This window comes from Rhinoraja longicauda, chromosome 22 (assembly GCF_053455715.1).
Source record: "Rhinoraja longicauda isolate Sanriku21f chromosome 22, sRhiLon1.1, whole genome shotgun sequence".
Taxonomy (NCBI): domain Eukaryota; kingdom Metazoa; phylum Chordata; class Chondrichthyes; order Rajiformes; family Arhynchobatidae; genus Rhinoraja; species Rhinoraja longicauda.
In genome coordinates, this window is record NC_135974.1 from 6104098 (window position 1) to 6128118 (window position 24021).

At 43.7% G+C, this 24021-nt stretch overlaps 1 protein-coding gene across 1 annotated transcript; it reads left to right on the forward strand.

Annotated features, from left to right (window-relative positions):
* Window positions 1–352: 352 nt before the first annotated feature.
* On the forward strand, window positions 353–23923 carry npepl1 (aminopeptidase like 1). Its single transcript, XM_078418665.1, has 12 exons — window positions 353–535; window positions 8665–8850; window positions 12047–12217; window positions 13119–13208; window positions 14305–14386; window positions 14871–15013; window positions 16053–16130; window positions 19469–19569; window positions 20782–20905; window positions 21811–21987; window positions 22479–22589; window positions 23205–23923. Exons 1-12 carry the CDS (start codon window positions 386–388, stop codon window positions 23370–23372), a joined length of 1581 nt encoding a protein of 526 aa, XP_078274791.1. The 5' UTR covers window positions 353–385; the 3' UTR covers window positions 23373–23923.
* Window positions 23924–24021: the final 98 nt, after the last annotated feature.

Consider the following 24021-nt stretch of genomic DNA (forward strand, 5'->3'; position numbering starts at 1 on the left):
GTTTTTGTGTGTGAGGGGCAGGGTTTGTGGGTGAGGGGCGGGATTTTGTGTGTAAGGGGCGGGGTTGAAGACGAGGGGCAGGGTTTTTGTGTGTGAGGGGCAGGGTTTGTGGGTGAGGGGCGGGATTTGTGGGTGAGGGGCGGGGTTTGTGAATGAAAGGCGGGGTTTGTGGATGAGGGGCGGGGTTTGTGGGTGAGGGACGGGGTTTGTAGGTGAGGGGCGGGGTTGGTGGGGGCGTGGCTAGTCGGGGTTGAGGACGAGGGGCGGGGTTTGTGGAGGGCGGGGCTGAGGACGAGGGGCGGGGTTACGGCGGCGTGGCTTGCGGTGGGCGGGGCTTGTCTGGCACCTGGGGGGCAGGGCGTCGTGGGAGCGGAGACTGTCCAAGATGGCGGGTGTGGAGCTGCGCTTCGTCAGCGACTGCTCCGATGCCGAGCCGCCCGCACGCCCACTACTCATCGTCGGGCAGCTGCCCAGCTTGCAGAATCTGCAATGGTCGGCGATTAGCGGCAAGCTCTTGCCGCAGGTGACGGAGGAGGTGAGAGGCCGGGGCGGGGATGTGGGCAGCTGGACCTCGCCCTGAGATTGAAGGGGGTGAGGGCGGCCGAGGAGGCACCGGCCCTGTCTCCACGGGCATCACGGCCCTGTCTCCCCGGGCATCACGGCCCTGTCTCCCCGGGCATCACGGCCCTGTCTCCCCGGTCACCACGGCCCTGTCTCCCCAAGCATCGCGGCCCTGTCTCCCGCCGATCCCAACCTCACGCCGCCTGGAGCCGAGCGCTGCTCCCCCTCCCCAGCCCCGACCCGACCCGTCCCCAGATCGGAATTCAGCTATTTTAGACGTAGAAGCTACTATATGTAAATGACAACCATTGCACAGTATAGAATGAAATAAACATTACATGGGCTATAAATGGCACCGAAACAATCCATTCTGCCCAAACATCCTGTGATGGCGTTTATTCCTAAATCATCTTCCGACTTCAGGAGCTGCTATCAGAGGCCTCGTCTCCTCCTGACTGCTCGTTGATCTTCGCTATTTCTTCTCCTGGGTACCCTTACCCAACGCCTGGGTACCCTTGCCCAAAGTGCACATGTTATTTGCTGCAACCACTCCCCCTTCTGCAGTCACACCTCACTACAGCTAAGAATGGTTACTTCTGAGTTCGCTATTGAATTTACTAAGACTATCTTCTAATTATGATATTACCCGCAAGTGAAAACATTTTCGCTTTATCCTCTCTTATCAAAACCTTTCAAATTATTAAAGATTAGATCACCCTCATCCAGCTTTTCTCAAGAAAAGAGACAGTCGTTTCACCCTTTCAGATATGCACACCTTTCTCTCTGGGATAATCCTTACAACCATTGCTTTAATATTCTTGCTTGGAATTGGAACTGCACGGTACTCCCAACTATAGTTTAGAAGAAAGCAAAAGAAAGCAGCTGGAGGAACAAAGCAGGTAAGGCAGCATAGGTGGAAGGAAATGGACAGTTGATAGCTGACAGTTGAAATTTCTGGTTGAGACCTTTCGTCTAGGCTGAAAGAATGGTATGGAACTAGCAGTAACAATAGTTAGCAAGTGATAAGTAAAGTCACAAGGAATTACAGATGTTGGTATCTTGAACAAAACACAGATTGCTGGAATAATTTAGCTGGTCAGCCAGCAGCTATGGAGGATGTGGATAGTTGACATTTCGGGTCAGCACCCTTCTTCAGACCAGTAGGTGGAAAAAGGTGGCGAGGGGTTGATTGGCAAATAATAGTTGGGTAGGGGAAGGATCATGAAAGAGGCTGGGAGCCATTGGTGGAGATCAAAATGCTGCAGATTCTGGAATCTGATAGGAAAGGAAGGTGAAGAATGGATCTGAATGCAGGATGGTGGCAGGTGGAAACAATGAGTGAGCGGTGGGGAGGGTGTCCAGTGGGAGGAGATTGTGGGAGAGGCTTGAAAGATGCAGGATGATAGGGAGTTAGGATGGAGGATTAGGGGAGAGATAAAGGGACAAAGAGATGCAGTTAGATCTGTGCTCAGTACATAGAAAAAAAAAAGGTGCAGTAGTAGGTAATTCGGCCCTTTGAGCCAGCACCACCATTCAATATGATCATGGCTGATCATCTAAAATCAGTACCCCATTCATGCTTTCTCCCCATATCCCTTGATTCCTTTAGCCCGGAGAGCTAAATCTAACTCTCTCTTGAAAACATCCAATGAATTGACCTCCACTGCCTTCAGTGGCAGAGAATTCCACAGATTCACAACTCGGTACATTTTTTTTTCATCGTCTCAGTCCTAAATACAATATAATACAATACAATATATCTTTATTATTGTACAGGGGTACAACGAGATTGGGAATGCGACTTCCATTCGATGCAATAAATTAATTAGCTAATCGGTATTAATTTAAACAACCCAATGAAACAAATTAGAACAGTTTTAAAACAGAATAAAGTGCAAGTAGATCTGTGCCGGTTCACTGTGCGATGTGACCATCCGGCACAGCAGGACCGGTTCATAGCAGCTATGGCCCTGGGGATGAAACTGTTCCTGAGTCAGGAGGTGCGGGCGTAGAAGGCCTTGTAGCGTCTGCCCGATGGTAGAAGTTCAAACAGACTTGCAGGGGTGTGAAGAGTCTTTGTGGATGCTGATTGCTTTTCTGAGGCATCGTGTGTTGTAGATGCCCTCCAAGGCAGGTAGCTGTGTTCCAATAGTCCTCTGAGCTCTATGGACTACCCGCTGAAGAACTTTCCTCTCTGCCTCCGTGCAGCTGAGATACCACACAGGGATGCAAATGGCCTACCCCTTATTCTTAAACTGTGACCTCTGGTTCTGGACTCCCCCAACATCGGAAATGTTTTTCCTGCATCTAGCCTGTCCAATCCTTTAAGAATTTTATATGTTTCGATAAGATCCCCTCTCATCCTTCTAAATTCCAGTGAAAACAAGCCCAGTCGACCCATTCTTTCATCATATGTCAGTCCCGCCATCCCGGGAATTAACCTGGTGAACCTACGCCACACTCCCTCAATAGCAGTAATGTCCTTCCTTAAATTAGGAGACCAAAATTGCACACAATATTCCAGGTAGAATAATCCATTCTACTAGTTACATCCTCAAAAGATTCCAGAAGATTAGTCAAACATGTTTACATAATTCCTTACTTTTCAATTATGTCCTTTTAGAAATAAACTCAAGTGCTTGATTTGTTTCATTAATGGCTTTGCCAACCTGTGGTATATAATTTTTTTAAATGATTGTTATCTGTCCGGAGACTCAGTAGTTTCTCTGCCTTACTTAGACTTGCACCTTCCAGGCAATAACCTCTCTATTCTTCATGCCAAAATGTACCATGTTGGCATTGTTTACCCATTCTGTGTAGTGGCCACTTGTAAATTTTCCTTATGTTGACATTGCGTTGGCTATCATTACTCATTCATCATCCACAGCATGTCTACCTTTTCTATATCCTTGGTGAGGAAAGCATAATTTAATATTTTTGGCAGCTCCCTGTCATTACTTGTGATGTTGTTCCTTATGGGTCTTTTTCCATTCATTTTAATTGATGTGTTTCTAAATTATTGTCCTATTTTGTTTTAAATTCCTTTAATTTAATTTCATAATTCGTCCTTGCCTTCCTGCTTGTTCTTTTGACTTATCTCATAGAGTCATAGAGTGATACAGTGTGGAAACAGGCCCTTCGGCCAAACTTGTCCACACCGGCCAACATGTCCCCGCTCCACTAGTCCCACCTGCCTGTGTTTGGTTCATATCCCTCCAAACTTGTCCTATCCATGTACATGTCTAACTTTCTTAAACGTTGGGATAGTCCCAGCCTCAACTACTTCCTCTGGCAGCTTGTTCCATACACCTACCACCCTTTGTGTGAAAAAGTTACCCCTGGGATTCCTATTAAATCTTTTCCACTTCACCTTGAACCTATGTCCTCTGGTCCTCGATTCCCCAACTCTGGGCAAGAGATTCTGTGCATCTACCCGATTTATTCCTCATGATTTTATACACCTCTATAAGATCACCCCTCATCCTCCTGCGCTCCTAGGAATAGAGACCCAGCCTACTCAACCTCTCCCTATAGCCCAGACCCTCTAGTCCTGGCAACATCCTCGTAAATCTTCTCTGAACCCTTTCAAGCTTGACAATATCTTTTCAATAACATGGTGCCCAGACTGATCACAATACTCTAAATGCGGTCTCACCAACGTCTTATACAACTGCAACATGACATCCCAACTTCTATACTCGTATATCTCCTAATCCTTTTGATTGCTTTCCTGTAAAGAAAATGGTTACGGGGAATAAGGAAATGGTATAGGAGTTAAACATATTTTTACACCAGTCTTTACTGTAGAAGATACTGCGATACATTCATGCAGAATAATGCCAGGGAGGAAGTAACACTCTCACTGGAGACGTAGTCAATTTAATGGGAGTAATGCCTGGTTAGCCCCCAGGATACTAAACAAAATATTGCTTCTTTAGCGCATCAATTACAATCGTCCAAAATCTATAGGTTCCGGAGAAATGCCAGCCATTGTGATGGCCCTAATCAAAAAGTAGGTAAAGGAAGATCAGCACAACTATATTGTTGGTTTAAAAAAAGAATTAGGGAAGTGATAGCAGCACACTTGGAAAGTCATGACCTAATCAAGCTGAAATCATGTTTGTGAAAGTTTTTGGAGTTGTTTGGAAAAGTTCTGACCAACGTAATAGAGGGAAAACAGTGAAGATATTTGGACTTCAGGAAAACATTTGATGAGATGCATCAAAAAAATCTATGACAAGGTTATAGCCCTTGGAGGTAATATATTGGCATGGATAGAGGATTGGCTAATAGGTGGGAGATAACAAATAGTAATAAAGTAGGCCTGAAGAAGGGTCTTGACCCAAAACGTCACCAATTCCTTCTCTCCAGAGATGCTGCCTGTTCCACTGAGTTACTCCAGCTTTTTGTGTTTATCTTCGTAATAAAGTAGTTAGTAAACTGGCAATGTGAGGGTACCACAAAGTACACAGACGATACCAGTGAGGGTTCCACAAAGATTAGTGCTGAGACCTGACCTAACATTAATGAATTACAGGAAGGAAATGTGTGCAACTTGGTCAGATTTGCTGATTGCACGAATAAGTGAGTAAGCCATTTGCGAGGAGGATATGAGCAGTTTTAAGTGAGTGGCCAAAAAGTTATAACATGTAACATTGTGTGAGACAATGCGAAGTTGTTCATTTTGGAAGAAGGGAACAGTAAATAGGAGAAAGTTGCAGCACAAAGGGGTCTGGGCATCCTTGTGCGTGGAACACAAAACCAGAGCACGTGCAGCAGCTGGCTATGGAACGTTGGCCTTGTTTCCATATAACCATATAACCATATAACAACTACAGCACGGAAACAGGCCCGTTCGGCCCTACCAGTCCACGCCGACCACTCTCTCTGACCTAGTCTCATCTACCTGCTCTCAGACCATAACCCTCCAATCCCCTCTCATCCATATACCTATCCAATTTACTCTTAAATAATAAAATCGAGCCTGCCTCCACCACTTCCACCGGAAGCCCATTCCATACAGCCACCACCCTCTGAGTAAAGAAATTACCCCTCATGTTACCCCTAAACTTTTGTCCCTCAATTCTAAAGTTATGTCCCCTTGTTGGAATCTTCCCCACTCTCAAGGGGAAAAGCCTACCCACGTCAACTCTGTCCGTCCCTCTTAAAATTTTAAAAACCTCTATCAAGTCCCCCCTCAACCTTCTACGCTCCAAAGAATAAAGACCCAACCTGTTCAACCTCTCTCTGTAGCTTAAGTGCTGAAACCCAGGCAACATTCTAGTAAATCTCCTCTGTACCCTCTCCATTTTGTCGACATCCTTCCTATAATTTGGCGACCAGAACTGCACACCATACTCCAGATTCGGCCTCACCAATGCCCTGTACAATTTTAACATTACATCCCAACTTCTATATTCGATGCTCTGATTTATAAAGGCAAGGGAATGGGCTATAAAAGGAGGGAAGTCTTACTGTGACTGCAAGGCACTAATGGGATGACATTAAGAATACTGCAGACATCTTTGGGACCATATTTAAGTAAAGACATTATTTCAGTGGAGCGGTTCACAGAGGTTCTGATGATACCAGGTTTGCAGAGATTGTTCTGCAAACAAAGTTTAAACAAGTTAAACTTTGCTCATTGGAGTTCAGACGTATGAGAGGTTCTCTTGAAATGTAAAAGGTTCTGACTGGGCTGGGTAAGTTAAACACTGAGAGGATGCTTTCTCTCCTGGGTGAGCCCAGAATCAGACTGAGATGAAAACTAATTTAATTGTGTCTTCAGAATTTGTTGCTACAGAGAGTGGTGAGAGCAGAGTGTTTCTGTGGATTTAAGGCAGTGTCCTTGTGTTTCCGCTAGGCTGAGATCGATGAATTTATCATCTATAAGGGAATGAAAGGTTATGGGGAAAGTTGACTGGTTCACCAAGAGATGAAAGCGGAGTCATTTTTTTTTGTGGCATTTGGTGTGGAATAATCATTGGCAAGGACATTACTGTAAAATAAATTGTTATGGGGATCAAGGAAGTGAAAGAGGAGTTGAGCAGGTATTTTGCAAGAAACAATTTTTTGCATTAGTCTTTAGTGCTGATTATCCTATTTATACTGAATAATGCTAAGGAGGAATTAAATTCTAACACTAAAGAAATAGACAATTCAATGGGACGTTTCCCTGATAAATCCCTCCCATAGCTTGCATTGTAGGATCTTAAAAGTGCAGTTGAGTTGGTGGATTAGTAGTAATCTTCCAATAATGAGTGGAAGTGAAGCAGCATCCCTCTTTGCAACGTTTCTTGTTATTATTGTCAATTCCTTTCTGAAAGCAAAGAATAAATAGGGGATCTTTCTCACACTCCTCCGCTACTTGCTGCTTCATTACCTTTCTAATTCCACTCTTTTCATGAAACATTAACAGACAAAGTTAATGTGTACTCTGCTGTAAAGTGAGGGTTATAGAGGGAAGCTGAAAGATTGCACTGGGTCTGAAGAACTTCCTTTGTCAACCGATCATGTTGTAATTTGGTTTATGATATTATTATCAGTTCATTTGGACAAAGTGCAGAGATTTGACACATTCAGCACATGTATTGTCAGCACTTTTTTATGAGTATGGATGATGAAATGCAAAGATTTGTGTAATACTCATTTGATGAAGAAAATGTTGACAATTCATTAACAATTGGTCTCCTTCAGTGGATCTACAATATACCTAGGTATAACAAGAGAGAGAAAATATGTAGAGACATAACTGCAGATGCTGGTTAATAGACAAAAGGACACAAAGTGCAGGGGTAACTCAGCAGGTCAGGTATTATCCCTGGAGAACATGGACAGGTGATGTTTCAGATCGAGACCCTTCTTCAGAAGCAAGCGTTGTAGTCATCTACCAAACATGTTCAACTTAATCAGATCTTGCATTATTTTATTCCAAGATATGAAATCAGTCAAAATCTATCTTTTCTTCAATGGAAAGAATCATTACTGATTACTACCACTTCCAAAGGAGGTTGTTCCACAGATTGACAATTTGTTCTTTTTAATATTGTCATGGTCTAAGTTATACAGTCTGATTAGAATCTTAAAAACAACAATCATCTCATTCGAGTGAGAATGACCCCAATGTATGTAATCAGCTGCCATAGCTCTCTCCCACCATCTCAAATTATTTGGATTATCTGCACAGTTTGGGTTAAGTCATTTGTAATGAACTCGTACTGATCCTAAACTAAGCAGGTTTCTGAGACATTGGTGCTGTTGATTTTGTTAAGTTTAGTTGTTGAGTCACAAGGTCACTGTTATTCTTACCACTCCAGAGACCTGGGCAAAAGATACCCATTGCTAATCCAGTGCAGTACTGATTGAGCACTGGAAGCTTTCTCATGGATGATCTCTTGGAATTATTGTTTCAAGAAAAGTTCTCTCTTGTGATCTTGGAAAGTTTATTATTGAATCTGGAAGGCTGCAGTGTGGCGTGATGGAAGATGAGGTAGTGTGCTTGCATTGGGCCTTGTTGCAACAGTGCAGGAGGCCATGGTGAATTAAAGTGACAAGCACCTTTCTCTAAAAACGTTCTTCATTCAGCATACCTTGTTGTGTGCATGACTTTGTTGTGCGCAAAGTGGCTGCTGCGTTTTCATGTTGTTTTCACCATCCTCCCTTGGTTATGAATATCTGACCTAGGCACAGCCCATACAAACAAAAGAGTTTTTATAGGACACCGGAGGGTTGGATTTGCCAGCTGCTGTGGGGCTGCAGCCATCCGTCATGTGATGATAGTTTGTTGCATTATCGTTGCATCTTTCAGAGAAAGCTGACTGGTTGAGTTCTGCAGCGTCTGCAGTTCCTTCGTACACGGTTGAGTTAAACATCCTGGTTTAACAACAGGTTGCCCTTGGTTGACAAACACTTTTATTTCAATATACCTTGACAACTGGCCACATTTCCAACTTGCAAACTCTTTGGGTTCTAAACTGTTCTTTAGAAAGGAGCCCTATCATAACCTGGGGATGAACTGCATATTCTTTCACGACCACAAAATACTGTTGGAAGCCCTCAGTTAGAGAAAGACACAGATAAATGCAATTTATTTTCCTTTTACAGGTCTGGAAAACAGCACTGAATAATCTCAACCCCAACCCCACGGATAACTGCTCCTTGTACCTGACCTATGCCACAGTGGCGGCCCTGCCCTCTCGAGTCAGTCGACACAACAGCCCATCGGCGCCAATGTTCCTCTCCCGCCTGGTTCGAAGCTGCTTGCCTGGAGGAGTCAACCGTTGTATTGTCGTGAGTACTGATCCCAGAATAACATGTGTAGGAAAGAACTGCAGATGCTGGTTTAAGTCAAAGGAATGACACAAAATGCTGGAGTAACTCAGCGGGACAGGCAGCATTTCTGGAGAAAAGGAATGGGTGACGTTTTGGGGTCGAGACTGAAGGGTCTTGACCCGAAACGTCACCCATGCCTTCGCTCCAGAGATGCTGCCTGTCCCGCTGAGTTACTCCAGCTTTTTGTGTCAACCCAGAATAACATGGCAGTGATTCAGGAACACCCAGAGAGAAAAGATGTCTTCTTGGTTAGTTATATGACACTATCCCCTATTCCCTACTATCACCAACTCTCAATTTCTCCATCTCTGCTGCATTTGCTCCCAAGATGAGGTTTTCCATTTTAGGACATCTAAGATGTCCTCTTTCTTTAGTAAATGTAGTTTATCCCCTGCTGTCATAGATGGACCCCTCAATCACATCTCCTCTGTGCCCAATGGTTCTGCTCTTGCCCCCCCTCCCCCCAAATAGAACAAGGAGAGAATTCCCCTGGTCCTTGTCTTTCATCCCACCAGCTCTGCATCCAACACATTGTTCTCTAAATTTCCACTACCTTCAACGTGATCCCATCACCAGTCATATATTCCCATCCCCATTCCTTTTCACTTTTCCCAGAAACCACTCCCTCCCTAACTCCTTGGTTCACTCATCCCATCCCATCCAAGCCGGTTCCTCCCCAGGTTCTTGCCCCAGCAACCACAAGAGATGTGTCACCTGTCCCAAGGTAGACACAAAGTGCTGGAGTAAATTAGCGGGACAGGCAGCATCTCTGGAGAGAAAGAATGGGTGACGTTTCTTCAGTTTGTCTGCTGTTACTTGTCCCTATATTTCCTCCCTTGCCTCCATCCAGGGAATAAGTGCTTCCAGGTGAGACAGGTTCATGTGCACCTCCTCTAACCTCATCTACTGCACTCAAAGTGTTCCAGATGTGGCCTTCTTAACATTAGCAAGACCAAGTGTAGACCGTTCCGCTAACCACGCAGTCTCACCCTATCCCTTTCTTCTATCCATCCTTCTCCTGCCTTTTCTGCTGCTGAAAATGACTTTTTTTGTTTCTATTCGCCAGTTCTGACGAGGGACCCGGAATGTTAACTGTAGACGCACAAAACTGCTGATGCTTGAGTAAAAAGCAAAATGGTGGAGGAACTTAGTAGGCCAAGCAGTATGTGTGGAGGGAAATAGACAGATGTTGACCATGTGTGTGTCAGGACCCTTCAGTCTGATGTTGCCTGGGTACCTGAATTTTCTGAGTTCCTTCAGCAGTTTTTTGCTGAAATGTTAACTGTTACTTTTTCCACAGATGCTTGCTGGCCCCCTGTGCATTTCCAGCATTTTCTGTCAGCTCAGTGATTAAATTCTAGATTCCATGACTGGATTTCCTCCTGAGCAAATTGTTTTGCACTTGTGATATAGTATTAAGGCTGGAATATAATGGTAGCATGCTGAGAGAAGAATTTTCTTAAGCAATTCCTGTCAGTCCTCTGGGGCCTCTCTCAGTGTCCCCCCCCCCTCCCCTCCCCACCTGCCCCTGCATGGTGGTGCAGTTGTTGGTGCTGCTGCTGCCTCATAGCACTAGGCACCCAGATTCAATTCGATCTGACCTGTGTAATTGTCTGTGTGGAGTTTGCACATTATACTTGTGACTGTATGGATTTCCCCCGAGTCCTCTGGTTTCCTGCCACATCACAAAGGTTAATTGGCTACTGTAAACAGCAGCATTGATGTACAATTAGGGTCCAAGTCCATAATTTCATGAAAATGGCAGATACTATCGTGGCATCTAAGAGGCTTTCGGATGGCACATGCAGGAAATGGAGGGATATGGAATATGTGCCAGTAGTTAAGAGTCTGTCTTGGCTGCACTATTCCTGGGCTGTAATGTTTATGTATTGTGTACAGATTTGGTCTTTTTTTTAAAGAAAGAGGTGCAAGTCCTGCCCTGGTTTGGTATACCAAAGTGCAGCACCTCACATTTGTCAGAATTAATTTCCATTTGACATTCCTTGACCCACCTTCCTAACTGATCGAGAACCTGTTGTAAAGTCAGATATCCTTCCTTATTGATAACATATTTTGGCGTTATCTTTCACAATAAAGTCATAGAGAAATACAGTGTGGAAACTCACCGGCCCAACTTGCCCACACTGGCCAACATGTCCAAGCTACACTAGTCCCACCTGCCAGCATTTGGTCCAAATACTTCCAGACCTGTCCTATCCATGTACCTATCTAACTGCTTCTTAAATATTGAGATAGTTTCTGCCTCCTCTGGCAGGTTGTTCCAACATCCACCATCCTTTGTGTGAAAAAGTTACCCCTCAGATTCCTATTAATTCTTTTCCCCTTCACCTTAAACCTATGTCCTCTGGTCCTCGATTCACGTACTCTGGGCAAGAGACTCAGTGCATCTACCCGATCTATTGCTCTCAAGGCGGTCCCCCCATGCCTGATCCCCATTGTCCATTGTTCTACTCACCCCCCCCCCCCCCCCACCCCCCCAAAGGTGGTCCTCCCATGCCGGGACCCCGTTGCTCTTCCCCCTCCCGCACGGCGGTCCCCCTTTATTCCTTCCCTTAGCAGCTGGCCCGCGAAGCACCACCTCCGATCAGCGAGGTTCCGGCCCTCGAAGTCCGGGCTCCGACTCACGAGGCACTGAAGTCTCCAGGGTTATCTTTGAGGTGGTGCCATTTTGCTCTTGTCCATTGTGTCTGTATTAACATTAACGTTGATGTGATAGCAGTGGTGAAGGAGATTTGAAGGATTATATGGACTGTCTCCTACATTGTTACCAGATGAATAATCCTGACAAAGGGATGAAACGTGGACTTTTCCCAAGACTTTCTTGCAATCCTTTTCAGGGAAAAGCAGAGTCGAAGAAAAAAGCAAAAGTGCTGGAGGAACTCAGCAGATCAAGTAGAATCTGTGGAGGGCAATGGACAGACAACATTTTGGGTCAGGATCCAGAGTTGACTTGACTTTTATTCACTGCTGGAGCACAAATCAGCATCTCGGGAAGGGATGGTTTTTTAGAGGTTGGCTGCTGCCTATGTGATATCTGCTATTGGGAGAAATTGAAATAAACACAAACTAAGTATAACAAGACATGACATCATGGCGATGCACTTTTCTAACCTGGTCTGTCCCATCCTTTCAGATGGTTTGTGAGTATTCTGACGTTTTTGCTTCTGGCTGTGCGATTGCAAGGGCATTTCCGCTCTTTTCCCGCCGATCTAGTGCCTCCAGACGCACAGATAAACGTGTGGTTTCTGTGCAGTTCCTGCTTGTTGGACAGAACAATGGCCCAGTTGATGCAACAGCACTAGAGGTAACCAGTCTGAACACACCCCTGTTGAACTTGGTATCATGAATATGTTGGTGTTAGACCAACCTTTACCGTTATGTATAAAAATTACAATCTGATATTCAATCCTCTTCATCCAAAGAGTACTCTTTGATGTTCACTTTGTATCTATATAGTATTCCTAAATACCCACATTATCTTGTATTATTTTCTTCCTCATGCCTTTAACTACTGTTAGAGTTTAACATTGGCTGCTGGTCATTTATGGCTTACAAGGTGATCTTGAATCCACTATAGAACCTTACAATAATAGGTTCAGACTTAATAATTGCATTTTGACTTGTTTCAACCTGTGAGATGCTGACAGTTGAGTGGCATTGATAATGTTTCATTGCTGATGCACTCCTGCTGTGAGGAAATGGAGACCAGCAAATCATGTGTGATTTTTAGTTATTTAGAAATTATCACATTGGAAACTGTAATTTGGCTTGACCTGTTCTTATTGGTGTGATCAGTAGTTGCAATAACACTACCTTGCTAATCACTAATAGGCCAAAGCCCTGATACTAGGATTCTTTGAAGATTGGCTCCCTAGCACACTTGCAACTATTGGCTGTATGAATCTTGTTCAGGTTCTACAGTTTTGAAGTAATCCTGGATGTTTGTTTGGAAGAATGTAAGTCACAAGCCCTTCCAAATAAGGGATTCTGTGTAAATTTATGTGTAAATTTGGAAATGAATATCTGCATTGAATGTGTAACCTCCGGAAATGTCGGATGGGGTTTTTGAAAAGAAGATGTTTTGTAAATATTTATTACTTGAATAAAGTATTTTTTGATATTAAAAAAAGTGCAGAGAGTTAAGCTGCGATATGTAGCTTTGATAAGTGAAGTTGAAGACTAAAGCGCGTTTTCCTTTCGTACAGTGTTTAAGGAGTGCTGCAGATGGAATCCGACTGTCAGCCCGAATTGTGGACACGCCCTGTAACGAAATGAACACTGATATTTTTCTTGAGGTGAGTTCCCATGGGTAAATTCCAATTGAATGGTTATCCAGCTGTAGATGAAGAATCATGGCTGGAATCCATGTTGATCATTGGACAGACGTAAGGCAGGTTCGAGGCATCAAGGAACCAACCAGTCCTGATCTGTTAAAATTGCAGAATGGTCTTGAGGATCTGACTGGTACCTTCCTGTTCCCATGTAGTCCATTCTGTGTAGAGGAGAGCATTCATTTCAGTTACTGAAAATGAGTTATTGTTGCGTTTCCAAGTCTTTCACCTGTGCACATCACGATTCCAGCTGTGCTCACACTCACTATATTACTTATGCTCATCCATGGCAGTGCACCTCCCACTTGTGTACCTTCTGCCTCCAAGCTGTCTCTAAATAATCTTCACTTACTGAACCCCTCCACAATTTCATTTGTCATACTTTCCTGCTGTTTACTCAGTTTTCCATCTTTACTAACCCAATGTGCCATCCAGTATCTGCGATTCCCCCACTTTGCTGCGGTCTCCCCGCTGTGTCATTTAGGCATCCACCTGCGCTCACTACTGTTTACCCCAATCTCTCTTGCTCAACTACTTACTGTCTCATCTGATTCTGCTTGCCTATTTACCCTGCAGGTTGTTTATGACTCTGATCTAGCTTTCACCTTCCGGCCACATTGCAGTCCCTGCATGCATCAATCAGTTGGTCCTTAGGACAGTTTTGCGAGGTTATTGGACACCAGATGATATTTCATAATAGCCCTGCCTCTATTTTAACTTGACATCCACATACACAATCAGTCTGACGAAAGGTCCTGATGAAATGTTGTCTGTCTATTCCTTTCACAGATGCTGCCTGACCAGCTGAGTTCCACCGGTGCTTTGCAAATGCAAATTCCTTCCCTTTTAAAGAAGCCTTGCTGATCAATCATGGAGTTGTACCCTGACACTTTAGTTTCCAGTTTATGTTGCGGAGTCTCTAAATCTTCACACAACAGGGATTGAATATTTTGGCTTCCGGCCATCATGACTGTTCCACATCAGGCTATGCATTTATGTACCATGCCATCAACAGAACCCTATATTGGGATTTTATTCACTCAAATATTTCATTTTGCAGGAAATTAAAATGGTTGGGAATGCACTTGGAATTGTTCCCACTATTATCCGGGGCGAGGAGTTGAACGAACAAGGATTTGGAGGCAGGTTTTTGTTTCTTTACCTTATGGGCTTTATTGCACAGGATGTGAAGGGGGCTCCAGGATGCGATGCTTCATAATGTGTAGCTGATTCTAGGAAAGAGCAGAACTGCTCCGAGTTCTCCAGATTTAGGGGTTGTTTCTCCCGAGCTGTTATCAGGTAATTGAACCATCCTATAACCAGCTAGAGAGCAGTCATTGGAGACCCTCGGACTCTCTTTAATCGACTGCACTGGACTTTATTTTGCACTAAACGTTATTCTGTTTATCCTGTATCTGTACACTGTGGACGGCTTGATATCATGTATAGTCTTTCCGCTGACTGGATAGCACGCAACAAAAAAGCCTTTCACTACCTCGGTACACATGACAATAAACTAAACGAACTAATTAACACAGTAAATAGTATTTTCAGTGTGCATCACATAACATCCACTTACAATAGATACAAACTAATCTGAATCAAATTTTGTTTCATCATTTCTAGGCATTTATGGTGTTGGAAAGGCAGCAATAAATCCTCCTGCACTTGCAGTTCTCAGCTATCTACCAGATGGCGCCACACAGACCATTGCCTGGGTTGGCAAAGGCATTGTGTATGACACTGGAGGCCTGAGCATTAAAGGAAAGGTAGGAATGTCATAATGACGGGACATGCAGGTATGAGGTTAATGTTTGTCACTGCTGGGTGGTATACCATTCCTAATCCAGTTATGTTTACATCTGGGAGAAATGGTAATCTCAAGCCTGAGCTGTGGCTTCCCTCAGGAAGGGCAGGGCCTTCATAACTCATGTTGCCTACTGTCTAATTCTTCTGAAGTTGACTCCTCACACAGTGGGGGTTGAATGTTGGACTTCTAGTTATCATTACTGTACCAGGTCAAGCTTTTACTGTCAACAGAGCCTTTAATTGGGATTTCATTCACCCACATGGAATTTTGAAGGAAATTTAAATGTTTGGGAATGTCCTGGTGCTGCGCACACATCTGCTAGTGTACTGCTGATTTCATTTCGCACACACATTGCCACAGACAGCTGTGGAGGCCAAGTCATTGGGTATTTTAAAAGCAGAGATTGATAGCTTCATGATTAGTAAGGGTGCCAAACATTATGGGGAGAAAGCAGAGAATATGGTTGAGAGAGAAGAATAGATCAGCTGGCAGATTGAATGGCAGAGCTGACTCGTTGGGTCGAATGGCCTAATTCTGCTCCTATGTCTTTATGGTCTTTAATAAGTACTTCAATATTTAAGACTATTCAAGAGTATGGTCATGTAGGAGAAAGATTAGAGAGATCTGGGTGAAAGGTTTTGAAATTAATGCTTTTTTTTGTACTGTGGGTAAATGACTAAATGGACATTGGCTGCATGACCTGTTTCCATGTTGTAATTTTATCTATTCCTACCTGTGACATGAATTCCACCGTAGACACAAAATGCTGGAGTAACTCAGCGGGACAGGCAGCATCTCTGGAGAGAAGGAATAAGTGACGTTTCGGATTGAGACCCATCTTCAGCCATAAATTGCACCTTCTGGTGACAGTAGCTCTGCGGGACCTCCAAGTAGCTCAGATGTTATTGTGTTGTGGCTACTTAGCATTCATAGTTGCTGTTGGAAATGGGGACACAAGAACAGGGTGCAATGTTCTGATTATGCACATTCTTTATTAGACCACCATGCCAGGAATGAAGAGAGATTGTGGAGGAGCTGCAGCTGTTCTTGGAGCTTTCAAAGCAGCTGTGAAACAAGTGAGTGCTCCATTGTTTACATTTTTTTCTGCATCTTTGTATTTAGCTAAAATTCCTAGAAGCCAGGGATGTTGTTCATATTCCCTCTGAAGTTTCCTCAAGGCTGCAACATTTTGCTGATGTGAAGAGATCAAAACAGAACTGATCTGACATTTTAGCCAACGTCCCTCATCACAGCCCATTGACAGGGACAATGTCCACCACGTATTTGATGTTTTGTGGTAGAATATGATGGTTTTCCACTGCAATAGCACCATCAGTGTAAAGCAATGTTGATATCTAAAGCAAGACCAGAGACAACAGTTGAAAAGAAAAGTTTTGCTGGACTCCTGTGTTGATTTGACCCCCCTAGACTCGTGCGAGTAAGTTTAGACTATCGCATCCAGCTTATTCCACACAATTACTTTAAAAATAAAGCAGTTAAAAACCAGGTCAATGTTGAGGGAAAAATCCAGGAAAATTCACCCCATTCCGTTAAGCATTATTCCGAGAGGTTACACTGGCCCTAATGAATACCATAGAATATACCATAGAATATATTTGTATGCATTCACGTGCTAGTCTTACGTGGTCTTAACATGATTTCCAGCCATGTCTTTGCTTGATTCCTGTCAGTAGCCATTGGAGAGTTGCCTTCATTGTAACAGATGCCTTACAGAAGTTACAGAACCAAAAAATTATTGAATCATTGACCTGAAATGTTAATTTGATTTCTCTGTTCATAATTACATGTTAAAAGTATTCAGCATTATGTGCTTTTATTCCAAAAATGGTCTGTGTCTAACAACAGTGTCCCTCCGTTTAATGATTATACACATGTCAAGATTTCAGCTGCCTTGCTGTCAGAATATGTTCATGTAAATGAGGCCGTGGCACTCCTGCCAGTTATCAGCTAGGATCATTTATCATCATTTTATCACCAAGTTGGCCGCTCAAACTGAATAAGATTGAAATGAGATGAGCTGAATGACTTGGAACTGCATATGCCTGTTTTGCTATCAAGTTCAATTATGCAGAAAATCCATTGGCTTCGTAAACATCAGGTCAAGATGGGAGAAAACAGCAATTAACAAGAATAGCAACATGTGCTGTAAATTGTAACCTAGGCATTAATTAACACCAATCATCATAACGCTGAGTCAAACAGACCTCGTGTTAGATCTCTGTGAAGAAGCATTCTGTTCAGAACTAATCACGCGGTCATTTCAGCCAAGTGGTCATCAGTTCGTAAGAAACAGAAGCAGGTGTAGCCTAATTGGCCTCTCGAATTTTCTCTGCCATTTAATAAAGGCATGGCAAATCCAGTTTTCGTCACAACTCCCCTCCGAAACTCCCTGGTCCACTCGTCCCTTCCTACCCAAACCACCCCCTCTACTGGTACTTTCCCCTGCAACTGTAGGAGTTGCAACACCTGTCCCTTTACCTCCCCCCTCGACTCCATCCAAGGACCCAAACAGTCTTTCCAGGTGAGGCAGAGGTTCACCTGCATCTCCTCCAACCTCGTGTACTGCATCTGCTGTTCCAGGTGTCAACTTCTCTACATCGGCGAGACCGAGCGCAGGCTCGGCGATCGTTTCGCTGAACACCTCCGCTCTGTCCATCTTAACCAACCTGATCTCCCGGTGGTTCAGCGCTTCAACTCCTGCTCCCATTCCCAATCTGACCTTTCTGTCCCGGGCCTCCTCCATTGTCAGAGTGAGGCCCAGCGCAAATTGGAGGTACAGCACCTCATATTTTGCTTGGGTAGCTTACACCCCAGCGGTATGAACCTTGACTTCTCTAACTTCAGATAGTCCCTGCTTTCCCTCTCTTTCCCCTCCCCTGCCCAGTTCTCCCACTAGTCTTCCTGTCTCCGACTACTTTCTATCTTTGTCCCGCCCCCTCCCCTGACATCAGTCTGAAGAAGGGTCTCGACCCGAAACATCACCCATTCCTTCTCTCCCGAGATGCTGCCTGACCCGCTGAGTTACTCCAGCAATTTGTATCTACCTTCGATTTTAACCAGCATCTGCAGTTTTTTTCCTAACCACTTTCCTGTTACCTCCTTGCACACCTTACTCTCTTGTATTTCGTATGTCAATGGTTGTTTAGTTTACATCATTTCATTCATCCAGAATACAGCAGTGCATTGATTTTCATTTATTGTTGGACTGTCGCCTTCACCACTCCACCAAGTAAGTTGTTAATAAATGTTAATCACACCTTGTGGGGCAAAACTTCTTGATCAGAGTCCATTTGTTTTCATTTTACTTGAGCTTGCAAGTTCACCAGGAGCAATTAACAATTTGCAATCTTGGATAAGATTACCTCTTGTTTGTCCAGTCTTGTCATTAATTAGATTTCTGACACTAAAAATGTGCTTTCCTCTGCACGTGCATGCCCCCCTTGTGTTCTCAGTGTGTACGTGGAACTCAAAGTTCAATTTCTGCAAGATGTAAAATTCAATAAGATCCCAAAATTTCCATAACGTGGGTGTGCAATCTAAACGTTGTCCATTTTTAGCCTCCCAATGTGTCGATACACACTGAGGTTATCATCTCAAATTCTGTTTTGGTGCATGCCAATGAGAAATGGTGCTCTCTGCACCGTACCCTACGGAACCCCATTCACGACGATTCCTCACTCTACAGTAAAACCTAGAACAGAAGTGCATGGCTTTGTAATCTCCATCCATTTACTTTACCCAAACCCCAAATTCCATTTGAATCCTTCAATCTTTCTTAAAATAAAATAACAGACAGACCTTTGTCAGACACTGTTCCTTAATTTCTTTGGCATTCCATTTCATTCCTTAAAATTTCTTTCTTGGGATATATTTGAATTAGTTTGATCTATTGAAAGTTTGCAATTGTGTGCTCATCAATTGTGGTCAGAGTGAGCAGAAGGCTGATGTTACATGACAGAAGTAATTAATAATTGTGCTTATCTATTTCACATAGCAGGATCTATAGCATAACCTTTGTACTAATGTAAACTAGTATTGGAGGTGGCTAATCATAGTATTGAACAATTGAAATAATTCCTTACTTGTCAAATAAATATGTTACACCATTTGTTTGTGCTGTCTACTTTATATGACATTGTATACTCTGAATCTTTCCACTCAATCTCATCCTTTGGAGTTTACTAAGTTTCTGGTATTTTAAACATTGTTCCTTGTAAAGACAATGGCGTTCTGTTCTCGCAAGTTACTTATAATGGTTGTAACATAATAGACATATACCATGTGGCCCCGACATGCTGCTTTCCATGGGGATAATGTGCAATGGCTGCCAGCATATCGGTCACCATTTACATTATGTGGCGCAGTGACAATAATGTTCTGTTTGTTGTTACAGGGTTTTAAGGACAATCTGCATGCTGTGTTTTGCCTGGCTGAGAATGCAATTGGACCCCTAGCGACCAGACCTGATGATATACATCGGATGTACTCTGGAAAGTAAGGCAGACTGTATGGGGCAAACCGTCACTGCAAACAGTGTGGTATAAATATATGCACTTAGTTCATTGTAATTGTTTGATAGATTTTATGAAATTAGTTATTTCTTAAAGAAAACTTTCAAAGGAAATGTCCTAGGCAGGGAAAGGCATTTTTAGATAGAAATTCATCGTGAATCCCACAAGCTTCTCAAAGAGCTCCCCGCGTGATAAATCGGTATGTAGTGATTTGTATCTGAAGGCAAGGATCAATGGCAAAGATGCTGTTAGCTTGGTTACAATTGGTATTGGTTAAGACAATATTGGACAACTTGTAAGAAATGTTGCTCTTTCATTTGTTTGATGGCAGCATTGATGGAATGGAGGCAGCACTCTGGGACGCGGTGACTTAGTGTGGGCAGTTTAGAAACAGATGTTTCTCCAGATTCAGAATTCTACATTCAAATTAATTTGCTGCTTGAAATATTTATTGATATCGTGGGCACAGCCATGAGTACTGGCCTCAGTAACCTTTTACTGGCAATATAGGGGGAAAATCGCCAGTGAAAGAGCTTTTGAATGAATAGCCTAGGTTTAAGAGCAACAGATGATGTGGGGTGTGCTTGGGTCAATGTTAGATAGAGGCATGCACATGTAATAATGTTAAGGCCAGAGGAGAATTTGTATGGTTCAGTGTGTGGGTTTGAGTGGGGATTGGCTAAGGTGGGGTGTGTGTCTGTATTAGATGAAGTGGGATATGTGTGACTCAGTAGGACAGAGGGGTGTGTGTGTGTTGTTTGGGGTGAGTTGTGCATGTTGGTCTGGGTGTGGCGTGTACGTATTGATTAAGCTGAGGTGGTGTGTGCGTGTTGGGTGGGACGAGGCATGTGCATATTGAGGACGAGGCACATGTGTGTTGGTCAGCATCGCAAGTGCTTATTGGTCGGGGTGAGGTGGGGTGTGTGTATACACGAGAGTTGGTTATGGTGAGGTGTGTGTGTGCACGCTGGTTGTGAATGTATCGAACATTATTGTAAAAAAATGGAATGGCTTCTGTTCATGAGATTATAAGCTGCAATTTTAACATCACTCAATTGTTTAATAGTGCGTGGAAGGAATTGAAACCGCACTTGGATCAACTTTTTTTTTGAGCTACTCTTTTTGCCAATACTGCTTTAACACTATTTACTGGTCACTTATGTGTTTGGTTAATGAATGAATTTTCTTTGTCCAGGACAGTGGAAATTAATAATACTGATGCTGAGGGCCGCTTGGTGCTGGCGGATGGAGTTGCCTACGCATCTAAAGATCTGGGGGCAGATATCATCCTCGACATGGCCACATTGACAGGAGCGCAGGTACGTGCAGATCTCCTGATATGTGCTGCTGATAATTCTTGTCTATCTATAATTGGAACAATCTAGTCATATAGCAGGGAAACAGGCCCAGCCTGCCCGTGCCGATCAAGATGCACTATCTACTCCCATCTGCCCACATCCTTCTAAACCTTTCCTATCCATGTACCTGTCCAAGTGTATTTTAAATATTGTTATAGTACCTGCCTTAACTATCTCCTCTGGCAACTTGTTACATACACCCACCACCCTCTATGTGAAAACGTCACCTTTCCCCGTGGAAGTTAGTGGAGTGACAATCTCTAAAGGGAAGATGCTTGGGAAACTGAAAGGTCTGAAGGTGGATCGGTTACCTGGACCAAATGGACTGCCCCCCAGGGTCTGAAAGAGGTGGCTTTAGAGATTATGGAGGCATTAATTGTGATATTTCAAGAATCACTAGTCAGGGGTGGTTCCAGATGATTGGAAAATTGCAAATATTACTCCACTGTTCAAGAAGGAAGTGTGGCAAAAGCGTGGAAACTGTAGGCTGGTTAGCCTGACTTCAGTGGTTGGTAAGACCTGAGTCCATTAGAAAGGATAAGCATTCTGAGTACCTAGAAGCCCATGATAAAACAGGCCAAAATCAACATGGTTCTGTGAAACGGAGATCTTGCCAGACGGACACTTCACTTGCATGTAGCCGTCTGACCTAGAACTCTTCCACACTCCCACAGAATATTGATTATTGACCCCTATATCACCCGGTACTGCTGTACTAGCTGACTCCCGTATGCACATGCACACATTAGCAGTATTTTGGGCCAACGATGCTGATGATGGGCGGTGTTTTTGATAGTAGCTGGGTCAGTGTACTTCATTTATCGGAGGATAGAATCGTGTCATTATAATTTCTGCTTTCTCTGCAGGGTATCTGCACAGGGAAATACCATGCTGCTGTCCTGTGCAACACTGAGGAGTGGGAGATGGCCTGTGTTAAAGCTGGACGGAGCAGTGGAGACCTTGCCCACCCTCTCGTGTACTGTCCCGAGCTCCACTTCAGTGAGTTCACCTCTGCTGTGGCTGATATGAAGAACTCTGTCGCTGTAAGTGTTGGGAGTTTTGTGTTGTTCATTCCCCATGGTTTTTATTTCTCTTGTTGACATTGGAGAGGCGGGGACAAAACCTTAATCTGACTCCCTTGCTGGGTTTTAAACAATTTGTTTCTTTGACCCTTCGAGGATCCTGAGGCATCCCACATTGTTTCACAACCAGCTTTTTGAACAATAATCAGTATAGTTATGTCGAAAATACAGGAGCCAATTTGTTTACCACAAACTCCCAAAAGTGGCAGTGTGGTACCAGAGACTGTGCTGAGAGATGCACACTGAGCAGAACTGCAGGAAGATTCAGTCCAATCTTGTGTCCTTCTGAGAGGGCATTGGGACCTTGGCTATCATCCTTCAGAGGAGACATTACACTGAGAATGGAGCAGTTCCACGCCAGAGTGTCTGTCTGTAGGCAATAGCCCAGATGGAAAATGGGAGCAGCATTTGCCTTGGGATTTGATTCCAACTTTTTCCTTTCTCTCCGTCAGGATCGTGACAATGCTCAAAGTTCCTGCGCAGGTCTTTTTATTGGTGCCCACATTGGATTTGACTGGCCTGGAGTGTGGGTCCATGTGGACATTGCATCTCCTGTACACACAGTAAGTACACAGACCAGCTTTTGTAACATATAGCGTCTAAGAAACTGTAGGGACAAATTTAGTTGTAAGGTGGAGTTTTGTGCTGGAAGGGGACAGCAGTATGGAAAAGGTTTTGGTCTCGGGGCTGAAAACCGCCAACAAGGCCAAATAATGTAAAACCTAAACTTGTGGCGAACCCAGAGTAACATAATGCACCGAATGCAGAGCTGCTCAGTGGAGACAACCTACCACCTCAGCTGTGTGTGAATGGTCCTTGAGGGCAAGTTGAAAATCAAAAGAATTTCAAGCATTATCATTTATAGAACTGCTGGAATTATGATTTATTTCACTAACTTGCATTTCTCTAGTGCTTCTGACCCCCTCATCAAAATTTGAAAAGCACTGTTGTTTTTAAGTTATATCTATGTCCCAATCTGTTACTCATCCCTATTTCTCGGATAACATTTTTGTGTGCATTGCCATATTTTCATTTTCTTTGCCCTCTGTGCTTTGCCTCTCTGCATATCTTTCTTTGCTTGTGACTCTCAGCACACTTTTTAACTCCCTAGACTTGCCCCGAGCCAATAGCTAAAGTGTGGACCGTGTGGAACAGTGACCTGTTTGTTCTCTCTGCAGGGCGAGCGAGCCACAGGCTTTGGTGTTGCCTTCCTACTGGCCCTGTTTGGCCGTGCCTCCAAAGACGCCTTGCTGAACCTCGTGTCTCCGCTGGGTGCCAGTGCAGACACACACCTGGTGCTGAATGATGGTGACGGCGGCTTGTCCAAGCGTAGACGGTTGGTGTAAGGGAAGTAGACATCTCTACGTGGTCATGTCAATGATGCATCTCCACAAACCCATTGGCAGCAGTCCATCCTTCCAGGTGCAATGGTTCTCCTGTGCACTGCTTGTCCTGCTCTTTTTAAGGAGCCTGCAGGCTGGTCATTACCAGGGAATTCACTAACACTATTAGCCAGAGGGACAAACCTCATCTTGGTGTCGCTCTGACGCCCAGTTAATGTTTCTTAATCTAAAGGCAACAACGTTTAAGACCTCCACTTGAGGCGGAGTCTGTTCAAAGTGCCTCTACTTTGCATAAACGTCTCCTCCCCACCACTTAACTGTGGCGAGGTTTGGTAACAAAGTAATGAAATCCATTTAAAGCAAGCTGCCATGAGCTAACCATGAGGGTAGGTACCTACTCTACTCTACCCCCCTACTGTAATGCAAATTCACTTCCAATGAAGCTGACAATTGCTGTACCAATTCATTGACTTCATTCTTTTATAAGACATTGTTTAATTGAAGACAGCGAACAAATTTAAATGTTTGATCTTATTAAACCATTTGCACAATTTTATTGTTGTTAGCTACTTCTTAAATGGTATGCGTGTCATTTTTACCGATATAATTTCTTTAATTTGGAGCATTTGTCCATCTTTTCTGCACAAAGCCT